General features: G+C 40.6%; 2 protein-coding genes across 2 annotated transcripts; one reads left to right on the plus strand and one right to left on the minus strand.

The window, feature by feature from the left end:
• LOC147795637 (beta-1,3-glucosyltransferase-like) lies at positions 1-8,234 on the plus strand. The gene is made up of 14 exons (XM_087131509.1): positions 1-139; positions 263-330; positions 1,025-1,150; positions 1,647-1,723; positions 2,424-2,532; positions 2,781-2,917; positions 3,100-3,163; positions 3,478-3,675; positions 4,135-4,204; positions 4,509-4,622; positions 4,828-4,930; positions 5,338-5,463; positions 5,583-5,727; positions 6,382-8,234. The coding sequence occupies exons 1-14, from the start codon at positions 100-102 to the stop codon at positions 6,547-6,549; spliced, it is 1,545 nt and encodes a 514-aa protein (XP_086987635.1). The 5' UTR covers positions 1-99; the 3' UTR covers positions 6,550-8,234.
• Positions 8,235-8,328: 94 nt separating this feature from the next.
• On the minus strand, positions 8,329-14,380 carry LOC147795638 (corrinoid adenosyltransferase MMAB-like). The gene is made up of 9 exons (XM_087131510.1): positions 14,212-14,380; positions 12,681-12,730; positions 12,083-12,176; positions 11,605-11,662; positions 11,071-11,143; positions 10,427-10,524; positions 9,974-10,038; positions 9,481-9,540; positions 8,329-8,739 (listed from the first exon to the last, which is right to left on the minus strand). The coding sequence occupies exons 1-9, from the start codon at positions 14,352-14,354 to the stop codon at positions 8,637-8,639; spliced, it is 744 nt and encodes a 247-aa protein (XP_086987636.1). The 5' UTR covers positions 14,355-14,380; the 3' UTR covers positions 8,329-8,636.
• Positions 14,381-15,772: the final 1,392 nt, after the last annotated feature.

Consider the following 15,772-nt stretch of genomic DNA (forward strand, 5'->3'; position numbering starts at 1 on the left):
GCGCATCTCTATTGGTCGAGCGGGAACCAGTTGTTCCTTTTAACCCAATGAAAATCCTCGTTGAACACTGCGCGAAAACCCATCAGGACGAACAAAAACATGGCCGCCTACATTGTCCCGTTCGTCTTTCTGATTGCGGGTAAGAAATTAGGAAAGAAATTGCTATTAACCCCTATATTCAGTAAATCTAAGAGACACAAATGTTGATGTTATGACTGTTATTTTAAATGCTCACGTATCTTCTTATTTTTCATCGCTGAAGGTGTTTTTGCTGCAACTTTTGATCCATATTTTCCTCGCGATTTAACTGTTGCTGAACCGGAATTCGAGGTTAGTTGTTCAGCGCGATCGATGGATTTGTACTATCGCTCGATGCGAACATGTAATTAGGTAGGCCTATTCATGATCGATTAAACAGGAGGTGCATTCAGTCACTGTTTATTAATCCGGTGACATGATTGGTTTGGAAAATTTTTGGTGCCATTCAACTCTGCGCTGCAGAATTGAAAAAGCTTACGGTTGAAAATTATGCGAAGGCTAAATGCTTTCCTTGCTCCCACTCGTCCCAGCCAGTACAATAGGCCATGCACTCTTGCTCTATGGGCCATGCAAGCAGTGCCCAGCATGCCCAGTGCAGAAGAGTTGTCATGCTCCGAGTCCAACTATTGCATCAATCCCAACTATGGTCATGATGGTCATTAACGGTGCTATATTTTCGCCCCAACTTGCATGGACTTGGCATTACCGGTTTGTATGAATAAGCCTAAATTGTGGAACTTTTTGCCTGTGTTGAATAAACTTGGAGTAAAGTAGAGCATTGCATTTACACTCTCCACAGCCATATTGCCAAAATGCAGTGGTACAGCTCCGCCCACAATTACCCTATCCTTCATGCCCCTCAGCCGTCTGAGAATACTCTGCGCACTGTTGTTCAATCATATTTATTGCAATGTTAGTAGTTCTAACTGCATTCGTTTGTAGTGTACTTGTTCCAAGTTTACTAATGTTTACATGTACTTTTCAGGGACATCATGCTACCACAGGTGAAGATCTTGTTTTTATCATTCGGAGCCAGCAAGAGAGCCCGCATAATCAGTGGGCTAAACAGGTCAAAACCGACATAGAACAGCAGTATCGTATCTTAAACTTGGTAAGTCTTGGCCACTTGTCTCTAATTTTTCCAACAGTGTCTTTGGGGGTTATTTGGCTTGAGGAAGATGTCTGACACCATTGGTGGATTTGCACCATGGGACAATCCTGTTGGAACTTTGCACACTCAGTGTCACAGCCCAATGGACAATTTTGCAAATGCCCAGCCATCGATTGGTCATTGTGTCTATGATCCACATCCCTGCTGGATTTCTTTTCCAAGGGGAAGTAAAGTCCCAGATTGTGCAAGTTATTGTAAGTGACTGTACTTGGCTGCAGAAGAAAAGCTCAGTACAGTTTGGTAGAATGGTCTGCATTGAACAGTAGTTTAAAACTATGCCTGGCAGACATTAATTAGTCATTAAATTCATCGTTTCAATTAAGCCACTTGCCATCTCAGCTTGCAATTATCCATTGGAAACATTTTGCTTGCTCAGACATTCCAGTATCTAGAAGCTGTCACCTTTTTCCGTTTCCTATTTCTTGCTTGGAATCAGGGCAACCCTCGTGTTATTTTACTGCATCAACAGTATGAGATCAGTGGTGTGTGGACTATTCTGCCTCTCTTGCCTAAGTAAGTACAATTTTACTTGTCTCTTAAACCAACCATTACACCCCCAAATCCCACAAAAAACACAGATAAATCCTAACAATTGTGAAATGGGCTTTCTAGTTTCAAGCACAAGAAAGGCTGTGAGCAGTTGTTAGTTTCTAACACTTCTCTCAAGTGGTCCCTTCATCTCTGCAAAACAAGCTTTAACCCTCCTATGGTTTTACAGCACAAATGCCCACAGTCACTGGTGAGCCTGTAGTTTCTATATGGAACTCAAACATGCACAGGTTCAGTGTGTACACAGTAGGTTGTCAGCACAAAATGACAAGGGTCTTTTGTGCAGTCCTCTTCACTGCATTTGGTTAACTGCACAATTATGCACATGAAACAGTGAAGCACAGTTCTTGGGCAGCACAAAAGTGCAATCTGATATTCCTGTGAGGGACAGTTAGTGTAGTGCACAACACAACACAGCTGTGCTTCTTTGAGGTGTTTACCAAGTGACCCAAAGAGTGACTTCAGCATAGGAGGGTTAAGCAAGCTCTTGGCAAATCAGAAATGGTCTGAGATATCTGGCAGGAAGCATGCGAGTGTTCCAGCCACAAGTCAGTTTCTTTTACAAATTCTTCGGGTGTCAACTCCTCTTCCAGTCCATCAAAATGAAGTCTCTTCAAGTCCACAACAGACACATTTATTGCACTGCAATCCAATTTTTGGTCAGGTTGAAAGAGGACTTTGGCCAGGCCAGCTGGTTATTCTTCTGTGAGGAACAGACAAGAGTCAGCGTCCATGGGCTTCTCCAAGTACTCACCAGATACGACCCGCAACAGGTACCTAGTGCTCAGTGCAGAGTATTTTCACACTGCTTCACCACATCCGCAATTATATTTGAAGGGACTCTCTTTGTGTGGCTCTGTCCCTAAGCAAGATATGTTACAGTGACAAGCCACTAAAATGACATCGTCACTTATCAGATAACAATTTGTTCTGACGTTATTTTATATTTTTGTCTTTGAAGCAGCAATGCCTCAGCAGCAGAAATTTAGAACTCCCTTCACATTATTTGTGATTTCTATAGGAATGGTTCTTAGGGCGCGCCTTACAAGACCAAACTGCCTCTGTCATCCATCACTATCGTTTCCATGACGACCCCTCTCAGTTCTCCTACCCGGACTTTGAGGCAGGCTGGCTCATCAGTGTGGGTCTGTTGCAAAGGTATCAAGTCACATTCTAAAGGAAGTAAAATTTCACATAAGAAGTAATTGCTCTATTTTGGAATGAACAATAGAAAATTATTTACAGCAACACTGAACTGTTGACCAGTGTTAGAGTGTTGGTTTTTAAAATGAAGTGCAATGTGGAACTCATGTAGAACTGATTTTTTTCCCCACTGACAGACTTGCAGAAAGGTGGGAAAATGAGGAGCATCAGATGGATTTTTCAATCGATGTCAAACACGAGGTAAAAGTTCAATATTCATTGGGATGTCATGGTTAAAGAGAGTTTCTAAGGGTGGCCAGTGCTTCATGGAATATTTTTTGAGTAAATTTGGGCCATGTTGGCTGAAGCCCTAGTGTGCGAGTTCTTTTGGGGCTAAAAAATTTGAAGCTAACGTAAGCCTCTTTTGCTTTTCATACACTTTGTTCAGAAAGACACTTTGCCTCTGAAAAAAAAAGTTGTTTGGACTGACAAAACAGGCGGCAGAATTATATGATCTGTCCAATTTCTTTGTCGCATTGATGTGGAAGGTATTTAAAGTCTGGTTTCTTTTTCAGTTGTCATTTTACATTTGGAATGATGGCAATGGCACCCGACTGACTGCCCTGCCAGCTCTGTGTGCCGGAAATGTCGAGAAGAACCCTCACCCAAGGTCAGACAGTGAAATCAGGAAGGCCCTGACGAAGGCAATTCGAGATGGTCCCCGGGAGGATGATGGATGTGTCTCTGCTCATCCCAAGGGCCTACCCACTTGTGTAAGTTTATGGCAAATCTCATATTACATGTACCATAAAACTCCAAAGTGTGACCCACAGTTTTAGTTTTCATTTGATATATGGCAGAGCTCAATAGCCCATTCCGTTCTGGAGAGATGACTTTTCCCATATTAGTTCTTTGCAGTTCAATTTTGCAATACAACTGTGAAAACAGGCTCGATAAAGTTGAGTTTGATACAGACTTAGGCTCGGAAGACTAACCTTCAATCTTCCCAGCAAGCTACATATTCCTTTTTTTTTGACAAAAACTGAAACTTTAGTGATCAAAGATGTCATTTCTGACAAAAAGCAACAGCTGAACGTCCACAAGGAATTTCACCCTCGCATCTTTGAGCGCACTACAGCATAGAAAGGCATAGCACAACTTATATTACCTTTGGCTAGAGCTGGTCACATGTTTAATTTTGGTTTGCTTTCCTGCTTTCTTTGTCCTAACAGGGAAAAGCAGTTCCCAAGGAAGACATTCTCTTTGCTGTGAAGACTTGCAAGAAGTTTCACAAAGACAGAGGTATACAAAACAGAAATAGAAAATGCAGCCTGAACTGTAAATTTCACCAAAATAAGCAACTTGCTTTACATTTTATTTCTTATTTGAAGTTAGTTGAGCCAAATAAATCATCAGGTGGGCTGTGTCTATCACTAGAATCGGTATTGTTGTCTGGGTCTGTGGCTATTCACTGTGGTGCATCCATGGCAACAATCAAATCCACAGCCACAAGTTTCTCAAGTTTGACATGGCTGTAGTCATGCAGACATATACATATCCTGTTGCTGAAACTTGTCGGATGTTAGTAATTCAGTTCTCTTTCCAGTCCCCGTTGTCCAGCAAACTTGGGGCAAGCACACCAGCCACATTGTCTTTGTCAGTGACGTTCCAGATGACACCATACCCACCGTCGCCTCTGGGGTGCCCAACACGGAGAGAGGTAAGTCGCCAATAGGAAGTCGGTTTGAATGTGAAGGGCTACACCATCTTTAATGGTGGGTTTTGATGTTCAGTGTATACTTGCTTTTGTCGGAGAGCTTGCAGGAAAATCTCCAAGCTAACTCTGGTGGGACTCGAGCCCACGGCCTACTTCCTAGTGCAGATGTGGACAGGATCATGTCATCAATCTTTTGATGTTCTGACAGGGCACTGCGGCAAGCTCTTTGCCATCTTTGACATGTTCAACTCAAAACCTGAATATCTCAAGTACTCCTGGCTTGTGGTGGCTGATGACGATACTATACTCAGGTGGGATTTCATCTCATTACGATGCAGATTTGACCTTCATTATCATCATCATTACGGCAATCACCACCTCCAACCCAACTTTTATCACCTTCATCTCTATTATCACCATTACTAACATCACCACCATTCCAGTCACCATGTGTTTTCACCATCACCACATCAAGTGTCACCTTCACCTTTAACACCTAAATTCCATTGTCGCCTTCATCACTTCAATCATCCCTCCATCATCATCTTCATCACCTTCACCATCCTTGCCTCCGGCACTTTCATAAACCTACATCATCACCTTCACCACTGACTTCTTTACATCACCAGCTCTTGACTTAAGTTGTCGTTTCTCAGAATTGTCACAGCATTGGCGAACAAGCACCATAAGTGACGAGCCTCCCTTTTGTCTGTTACAGCGTAGCCAGAGTCCGAGCACTCTTGTCTTGCTACAGTGCTAGGAAGGTGGTGTTCCTTGGCGAGCGGTACGGCTACGGCCATCTCAAGCTTGGGTGGGGCTACGACTACCTCACGGGGGGCAGCGGGTGAGTTTTGGCAATCTCCGATGTCTCACGAGCTCTCAGAAAAAAACTGATTGTGTACCACTACAAAAATCTGTTGGAATCTTTAATAAAATTGGAGACTTTTTTCTCTCTACTATCAGCATGGTCTTCAGTCGAGCTGGCATACAAAAGCTCCTAGCCACGGGCTGCAGGTGCAACAAAGATGAAGATCCTGATGACATGATCTTTGGGATGTGCGCCAAGCGACACGACATGCCCATCACCCACTCGCCGCTCTTTCATCAGGTCAGTCGAAGGGGGCGGTGACAGAGTGGCAGAAATAGGGGGCCAGAGAGACGTGCAGTACCTGGTTGTGTTGAGCACAGTTTTGGAATATGGCACGAACAAAGACATGAATCCAATTTACATATATACATGGTTGGGGGGCATTCTCTGTTTTCACGGTACCACCATATTGGAACCAAAGTGAGGCTGCACTTGCAAAATAGTCTGTTTTGTTGTCACTGTATCCGCTCCAAGCAGGAACAGGAGAGGGTGTGTTTTGCAGGGAAACCATGGTCCTTTGGTAGGTACCCAGGACATGCATGCGCAGGTTGTGCAACTTTGGTATGGAACGAACTGAGTGAACATGACCAAATTATGTTTGCTGTCAGGTTTTTGTGTGTGCAGAAATGAAACTGGCTAGAAAACTTCCCACCAGCCTGTCTTGTCTTTGCCGTTGAGGGTGCACTTCAGCTTTGGGCAGATAGGGGGGCTGCGCTGTTTGATAAAATTTGTAAAAATCCATTTGAAATTGATGAAGCTCGCCAGTACAGCCTCTCTTTCAAAAGATTCTCAGGCATGTTTGCTTTTTTCATCGTAAATGAGCACTTCATCAATATTCAGTACCTCATTTATGTGCAGCACTTCATTTGTATTCATTGTTTTCTCTACTTGTAGGCCCGTTCCACAGACTATGCGATTAGATTCCTACAGAACCAGACACCACTTTCCTTCCACAAGCACCTGCATGCTGACCCACTGACAGTCTACAGGGACTGGTTCAAGAAGGCAGACGAGGCAGACTCTAGAATCCATGGAGTACAGGGAGAGAGGGAGGAGTTATGATAACACCTCCTAGTCTTAACGCTTTGGAACGGTTGCAATTTAAATTTGGCTACATTAAGGTATGTTTTGAATAACTTGTACACCTTGTTAATCTCTCACTATTTTTAGGACCGGAACTTTTAACTAAATTAATTCAGTTAAGTGAAAGGCTGTGTCCGAATTACTCAGCTACGGCTTACTATAACGCACAAGTCTATGGTAGCGGTTGCAGCCAGTTCCCATAGAGTCGGGTGTAATTTCAAGCCGCAGCTGCATGATCTGGACATGGCCCCATTGATTTAGTAAGTTTTTTTAACCATAATTTTAACACACACGACAGTCCGCTGTCCTCTACTAAACATTGCCAAAAGAATCCCTAGAAATGAATTTAGTGCTACACAGTGCTGCTTGGCACAAAAACTGTATTGACAAGAAATCTAGTTTGGATATCGTGAATGTCATGATCTTGCCCATTAAAGGTTGCAGTACACGTCAGTTTTTGCCATTGTGAAAAAATGACGCAATTTTACAACAGAAATCTAACACCAAATGACGCCAGCCATCGGGAGATATGTAACTGAGTGTATTGCAGTTTCCTTGCAAGTCAGGTCAGACACACACCTGACAGGTTTGAAAACTGACTAAGGAATGGCTCTGTCACTGTACACTTGATTACTGAATATTCCAGGATTGAAACTTTGGACAAAAGTGCTTTTAATTTAAATTTTTACATTTGCACAAGGGATTGTTTGATACTAACTTGGGGAATGTTAATTGATAACTCAGAAGTTACAGATGTGTGCTTATTCGTGGTTCTTATTCTACAATATTAAAAGCATCAGAACCTTGAGAACAGAAAAACACTTGAAAGAGTGACTAGGCACAAGCAATAGTTTATGGCAGCTGACAGGTATGGCAGGTTTGCCAATTTCTTGAATCAGTTTATTAAATCAATGTTTTGCCTTCGCTTTTTGCCATAAAAAACAATGTAGTTTACCAGGTTTTTTCCTGACGGAAGTCCGTTTGTGACTGTACAATTTTGTAAACCAGCGTAGCATATGACCAGTAGGCAGACTGTATGATTTCATTTCTTGCTCATGGGGATGGGGATGATGCTTGCCTGGGTCTCATGCAGGGCCATCCATGCTTGTTACCGGCTTACGGCGACAGCGTACGCGTTGAAATACAGATGTTATGGTGACCAAAAAGGTTAGGGGGACAACCTGATGTCCCCATAACTTGGTCCAAACCTTCCCCTTAACACAGGGAAGGCCAACACATCAGGGTTAAAAGAACAATGTAGCACTAACCATTACTTAAACCTCTATCTGAGAGTCGTCAGCGGCATTTAGTCCAGGGCCGCATCATCTGTCTTTTAAAGTTATGGACTTTCCGCAATACTGGCTAGATATATGTACACGTGTATGAAAAGGTAACAGATATACTGGAACGGCATTTGTGACATTTTCAGGGTGTTTTATAGGCAAATCGTTTTATTACACTTGAAATGACGGTAGTTTTTAACACAGTTTTTAAGTATTGTATTTTTTGAAACAGGTCAGGCTTGTGTGTGTATGTGTGTTGGAAAATACTGAAGCATTTCAGAGATGTTTGAAATTTGGCTGCACTAAGAATTGTCTATCTTTCGTACTTGACAGGTTTATATTTTGGAGGGAATAAAACGTGGGAGATTTATTCAGTTGAAACTTTTCCTATGTCCATATTTCGTGCTGTCTGTGTTTGAGAATAGAAGTTCAAACTATTGCGGTATTCGGCATTAAATTAGAATGAACTCATGTGAACCTTTTCCTGGAAAAAGTTTTATTCCGGAAGAGGTAAAAAAAGTCCCCTCAAACACTGAACATGTTGCTTACCTAAAACAAAAACTGGGAGGACTTTTTTCCTTCTGTTTACCAAAACGAACAAAATTTTTTCCAACAACATGGGTTGTCTGTATTGATGAAGACTCGTTCACAGAAGAACTGTCAGACAGAGACTTGGAGGGGTTGAATAGTCCTCGGCTCTCTCAAAGATGTGCCAGCGGTTGAGGTCGAAACTGTCATCACCAAGGCATGATGCATGGGTGACTTCACCGTACGCTGGCCAAATCATTTTTTGCGTTCACGCGGTCGAACTTTTCTATATATGGTCTCGGGCTTACCTTCGCATTGTGCGGCGTACCTGGCCAGTGTGAACAGATAATCGCTCAACCTGTTGAGAAAGATGCAAAAACATGTGCTCAGAGAATGAAAATGGGGTGAAAACTCTGACAAATTTCCAACCTCTTAACGCTGTTTTTGACCACATATAAATTGAGTCCACAGGCCCTTATATTTCACACTATGAAAACCAATGGAAACCCTTGACATGTTTAGCCACACGTTGTCCATGTTCATCAGGACATCAAATTGAGTGATGTATCAAAGCAGGGATGGCAGTTCTCTGGCAAAAGCCTGATTTCATGCTTTTCATTTGCGATGTTGGGCTAATGTCAGTCCCCAACAAGGTATATTTAGGATTCTCTGGCCTTCATTTTAGTTCCTAACGAGGTATATTTAGGCTTCTATGGCCTTTATTTGAGGCTCTGGACAAGAATCTGCCTGGCATCCCTGATCAAATCAAACAAATACTTTTTCAATTCAGAACACAGAAAAATATAAGTTTGAGGCATGCCCTTTTCTCCAATTAAAGCATTTTTCAAGCATATTTTGAAAGGACTTCCAAAATACTTCAGTGGTTGAAATGCTTTCACGATTCTATGGCAAGGTGACAGGTTTTTGCAATTTAATTTCAAATTTTCAGTCATCAAGAAAAAAAGAAATAAAAATAGAGTGGGCAAAATACAGCCCCAAGTCCATGTGTTGACAAGAAGCTTTCTGTTTTCAAAATAACGATTCCAAATGGAAGTAACAAATCAGGTACTTAAAAACAACATTCCAAACTGTTTCTTACCTGTTTAGAAATTTCCCTACATTTGGATCAATTTCATTCTTTGTCACCAATGGAGTAATCCTGCAGAAGGTGAAACCATAAAAAGACAAGTCTTTCACTCAAAATCGGACGCATTCATGGGCTTGTAAGAACAATGTTACAGATGAAAAGCTTCTAAATTAAAAAAGGAATTCACTATTCTTTGTTCCTTCAAAATAAAATACCCAAGCTACACTCAACCGATGTCAATCATTGCATAGGAATGAACAAGCCACTCGAAAATTCTCTGCAGAGAAAATACAGTAATTTGGGTATTATGGTCAATGGAGAGATCAGAAAAAAAGTTGTTATGAGAGTAGCAAGCCCTCTTTTTAAAAATCATCAATATGCGATCAAAAGTATGGAAATGCATCTTTAGGTATAAGTTCTATCCATGTTGTGGTAGCATATTTAAGACTGGAAATCTTTGGATTAAGACAAGATTTTATCAAAATTTTTCTTCAACGAAAGGTACCTTCTTTCTGCCCTTCGACACGTGGATCTTGCAACATGCAGTGATGCACTTGCCTTACCACCAGACTGTACAGGAAAAAAGACAAGGAACTTTGATTAAATAACCCCCCAATTTAGTACTTTGGTGCAGGGTTGTAAGGTGCAAGTAGATCAACAATGAATTCGTATCAGGTGTGAAAAAAGTGCTCTTTAATAAACCCAACATTTTTGTGATTTGATTCTAATGCATGAGGGGGTGTTACCAGATACTTCCCAGCACTGTAAAACTCGCCCAATTCTCCTGAAAACCAGTGGTACATTCTCTGCTTCTGAAGTTTTTAAGGAACATCGAAACCCGTATAAATGAATGGTGGTTGGCTCAACCATCCTTAGTCTGGTAAAATCCTTGCCAAGCTCTTGGTGGATTTTCAAAAATCCTGGGAGGGTTAGACTTGGTACATCCGAGGCGACTTACGGGCAGGATGAAGTTTTTCAGTGGCGTTAGCTGATTTGTGTACTCGTCAATCCAACTTTCAAGTGTGTCCACGCACTCTCCGCTGAATGCTGTCAGATCTGATAGCAGCAAACCATGCAATCTTGGTTATAACACTAGCCTTTTCACATCAAGATGGCAGCTCAACACAACACATTAACAGCAATGCAATATCTTTCCATCTTCATTTTCAGTGAAATATTTGTTAGAAATTTGAAATAAGCTAAAAGAGAATAAGGTAGCAGTAAAGAAATATATCCATTTCTTCTGGAACACTTAAAAATTAAAAAGAAAAAAATACACCACCTTGTCAGGTAAACAGTGCAAAGCGCTGAAAATGCAAGCTTTATTTGGAAATTAAAATTCAATTTTTAATATTGCAAAAGTAAAAGTTTTTCCCCAAATTCATTGATAAGCATTATTCATTGAGAAATCAGCCTCACTGATCAAGCTGTGTCATTCAGAAGGCCACACACATTTACACAGTCAAGGAATCAACTTAGCAAACTGCATAATCAACCACAAACATCCTTCCTGCTTCACTGAAAATTGGCTCAGCTGAAACTGAAATTTACATCAATTTACATCTGCAGAGCCCACAAGAGAGAACAAGTTGGCTGACCTACCCAGCTGATTGGCTGATGCCAGGCTTCTGGGCGTGGCTATGTTGGAACCAGCATCTTGCAAGAGACACTGGATCTTCAATGAGGAAAAAAAAAAAGTAAAACTTTCACAAAAAGACAGTCAACTGCACCCTTCGTAGCAAGGGCATACGGACTACACTCGATACAGTATCATGTCTAGCATGCTTGGTATGCATCTTGAAAATTATAAAATCTTACAATTCAGCCTAAACAAACAAACAAACAAACAAACAACCCAACAAACAAATAAACAAACAAACAAACAAACAAACACCCCAACAAACAAACAAACAAACAACCCCAACAAACAAACAAACAAACAAACAAACACCCCAACAAACAAACAAACAAACAACCCAACAAACAAACAAACAAACAAACAACCCAACAAACAAACAAACAAACAAACAAACACAAACAAACAAACAAACAAACAAACAAACAAACAAACAACCCCAACAAACAAACAAACAAACAAACAAACAAACAAACAAACACCCCAACCAACAAACCTACCTCCTCCAGCTGTTGGTCAAACGGTAGCTTGGCATCTCTCACAAACTCCCTGGCAAGCCTGCAAACAAACAAACACAGAAAGACCTAACGAACAATGCTCTTCCCAGGTCGTGAAACAAGCTCATAATTAGCTCAAAAGCCCGAGGTCAGAAAAATGATTAAATACTCAGTTTTGGAGGCGAGTGGTAACTCACACAGCCAACAGTCCAGACAAAATCTGTCCAATTAGCTGCGAAGTGAAATTGCACCAGTTTCTGTGCTATTGTTAACGGTTTTGTTTCATTGTTCGACAGAGCTTCCTATATTCAATACTGTAAAAACCATATTTATGGTGACGCAGCTACCAAGGATCGAGTTGTTATTGTCTGTAATTGTTAATAAACAGAAGCACTGAGCTCTACGATGAGAATGTGGGATAACGTCAATACCAGACATCATATTCCCACCAGTCTAAGTCTAAACTTAACGTCGTACTGACCCAATGGATGAGGAAAGTTCATCATTGGCTCCCAGCGCCTCGAAAATCTCATCACTTTTAGGCCGACGATCACCAGCAATGGTCACAGATGTTCCTGGGGGAAAAAAGGCAAGGATTCACAGTCAGTTTTTACTTTAAAAACTTTAAACTGAATGGAAAGAGCAAAAACGCCTACAGCAAAAATGAGTTGGTATTCCCAATGTTTTTTGGTAACGTCATGAAATTTATTGCGTTACATAGTGCTCTGCATTTATTACTACCAGTAAACTGTCCTGTAAAGACAGCAATCTCTAAATAATATTTCAATTTCAATATATTACATTTCAATATTATTAAGATTTTTTTTCAACCCTTTCCCTAATAAAAATATGTAATTTTAAAATTATACGGTAAACAATGCTTGTAAGCTAAAAGTATGTTCCCACAACTTTTACAGTAATTTGCCTTGTTTGCTGGCACAAAACAACAGTTCTACAGTTATACAAATATAAATGTAGGAACACTCAGACAAGTTGGTTTTTCTTCCTGAGGGATAATACAGTGGGCCAAGTCACAACTTCCCTAATGGGTTGTTGACACATTTCAAAGAAATAATCACCTTTGTCTCCAGTTCTTGTATAAATCTTAGGAAGCTTGACCCTTTGATCACTGGAAAAAAAAGAAGAATCGTAACTTACAAAGAACTGTTCATACATTTGTAATGACAGGCCATCTATTAAGGAGGTCCGCTTCATTATTAGTTTAAGGACGCCAAAGCAAAGGAAGTCGGGCAAAAAGAGTCCAAAATATACAGTTTTATTTACACGTCAACTTTTGGGGGTTCAAATGTCCAGGTTTAATTAAAGTTAAATGATTCAAATCCTTTATTCCTTTATTTTCTTTACATGTAATTCCATATTCTCTGAATTCCAGGCTGGTGTGCGGCTGTGGACTTGGCCTTCCAGACAGCACTCGATGGGGCCCACACTGGAAAGGGAGGGTACACTTGCCCACCATATTATCTTTGCGGGTATTTGTAAACTACGGTGACCCCTAAAACACGCTTCCCTACACATGTATTTTGTAACTAAGCAAATTAGCAATCTTCATAAAAGGTTTTGCCCTTACATGGGTGTATACGGTATATATAACAGTATACTCAGTGCTCAAATGCCCAAGAGTTTGCAAAATTCACAAGCTTACTGGGGTGGGACTTGAACCCATGACCTCCTGCTTACTAGTGCAGGGTCGTAACCACTCGACCACCGAGCTTACCAGGGTTGGGTGGCTGGTCCGAGTCAGATGCAGTAATGAGTACTGCAAATTATTACAAGATGAACTGAGTCGGGGATGTTAAGTTTCATGGCAGGTTTTGCGATTACACTGCCGTATGAACACATGTATAACACTGTGAATTTTTTCACAAGCTCTCAAACAACTGAATGCCGAGTACAAAGTGATTTTGTAATGTATACGTCTGTGTGAGGGCAAAACCTGTTCTGAAAATTAACATCCTCAACACAAAGTACATCCTGAAACAAATCAATAATGCTCACAAAACTGAAATCTGTGTCAAACTCCAAACCTGATTTAGGGTAGGGTTTATAACGTACATGCAATTCTATTCTTTCACAGTACCCTGGAAACTAGGGCCTACTTACAGAACTGTAATTAAGTCACCTGCCCAATGTGAGCAGGTGAGTATAACATTCTTTAAATTTTCTACTAAGTAGGCCTACTTACGTCTTATTTCATTCCAAGTGATAGATCATAGCATGGACCTACCTCCATGATCATAGGATAACAATCTGCCGAATATGACTGAACCAGAGTTTCGAACTGCAACAGTGTTATCGTGGTCATAAACACTGATAAAAAGGGCAATGAAAGTGAAAAACTAAACTCGAGAAAATACCGCTGGTAGTGGTACATCAATGAAAAACGCCACTCTCAAAGGCACGCAGTGTCCTGGGAACAGCGTGGACAATAGCAATGGGAGAAAATAATGGCCACAACTACAGCCTAGTTGGGGTTTTTCAAGTCCCTACGCGATACGGGGTACGCGAAAGTTGGGGCTATGCACACTGACTAATCAATTTTTGGGCCCTAGTTTACATGTCATGTTTCACTACAAATGGAAGTAAAATAACCTGGAATACATCCGATGAAACAGAAGAACTCTCCTATTAAGTTCAGGGAGAAAACATCTCGTTGACAGGGGCAATAAATAAAGAAAACGGTTCGAAACAATTCCCACTTTTCTCGCCAAATTTCGGCTGATGGGCGCCGCCATGTTGAAGTGCGACCTCTAGTGACTTGCGAAAGTTCGAGTTGAGGGGAAAGGATTGAGGGCGGGGCAGGGGCGGGTCTTGATCAATTAAGTGTAGCTTTTGGTCTAAAAGTAGTTGATCAGTGTTGGTTAGGGATTGTCGTATTTTGTCCAAATCATTTAACCGAGGCCAAACATTCACCAAGATGGATTTATCTTCATTCATTCAGGATGATAAATAAGAGAAAAACAAGATTTCATCATCATCAAAATACACTTATAATTATGCGCATTCAAATTTGTACTGTTTTAAATGTTTGACAGATCAAGACACCTTAAATGCCATAAATATCAAAACCATAACAATTAAAAAGGGGCGCCCTTGAAATACGAGAACCAGTGGTAGAAAAGACACCCACATGAAAAACTAGATATCCATATACAGACGATTTTTGAGGCTGATATTCAGGATATTTTCAGGTTAAATCCATCCTGTGCTTCGTTTCTGCAAAATGAGTCCCTCATTCAACAGACACTTTGAGTAACCTGCAACAGAAAACAACTATTACATACAACCATAAAGCTCTATAAAAGAAATTCAAAAGGTAAAAAAAATCTCACAATAAAACATGAAAACTGCATCATATGCTTTATCTTTTAATCCGTAATAGCTACGGAATTCAGTACAAAAAAAACCAAACTTCAGAGAGCTTAACCCCAAATACAGAAATCTAAAGAGCCATAAAATGAGTATTCCGTTAATAAAGAATATACAGTGTATGTCAGAAGAAGAACCACACCCTAAAGTATGGCACAATAGTGACAGAATGATAATTAATATTAATCAATGCATCTTGGGTTTAACCCAACTCCGATACTGCTAATTTTGGTTCACAACTTTACATATTAAACACACTTCATGACTGTAGTTCTTGATAACTTTAAATTCCATGCAAAAAGTAATTTGCACATTTGTAATTTCTACATCTTGAATACTACATGGCAATAAATGAGTCAAAATAGTTAACAGTATATTTCTAGAATACTAGATTGGACGATAGTGTAATTTATGTTCTTCATGCAAATATTATTCAACATTTATTCTAAATTATTTCAGGTTGTGAGTGTAAGTCCTTATTGTAAAAATATAACCCAGAAGGATTACTTGTGGAACAGACTGACAAAAATAGGCATAGCAGGAGTTTCAGGAATGTCTGTGGGAACTGCCCCGGCTGTGGCAAATAGGAAACTACAAAAAGTGTGAGGAGGCACATCAAACCTTTGGAAAAATATCACCAACGCTGTCTTTGAAAAATACTGAAGATCAGCTGGAAAGATAAGAGGTCTAACTTCAGTGTACTAACCAACGCAGGAACTAACCAACGCATTGAAGCAATGCTGATCGTTGGGCTGGCCATCTCACTCGAATGGCTGATAGCAGA

Source organism: Acanthaster planci, unplaced genomic scaffold, assembly GCF_054643075.1.
Source record: "Acanthaster planci isolate LZ-2023a unplaced genomic scaffold, COTS_SCS Contig1, whole genome shotgun sequence".
NCBI classification, from domain to species: Eukaryota; Metazoa; Echinodermata; class Asteroidea; order Valvatida; family Acanthasteridae; genus Acanthaster; species Acanthaster planci.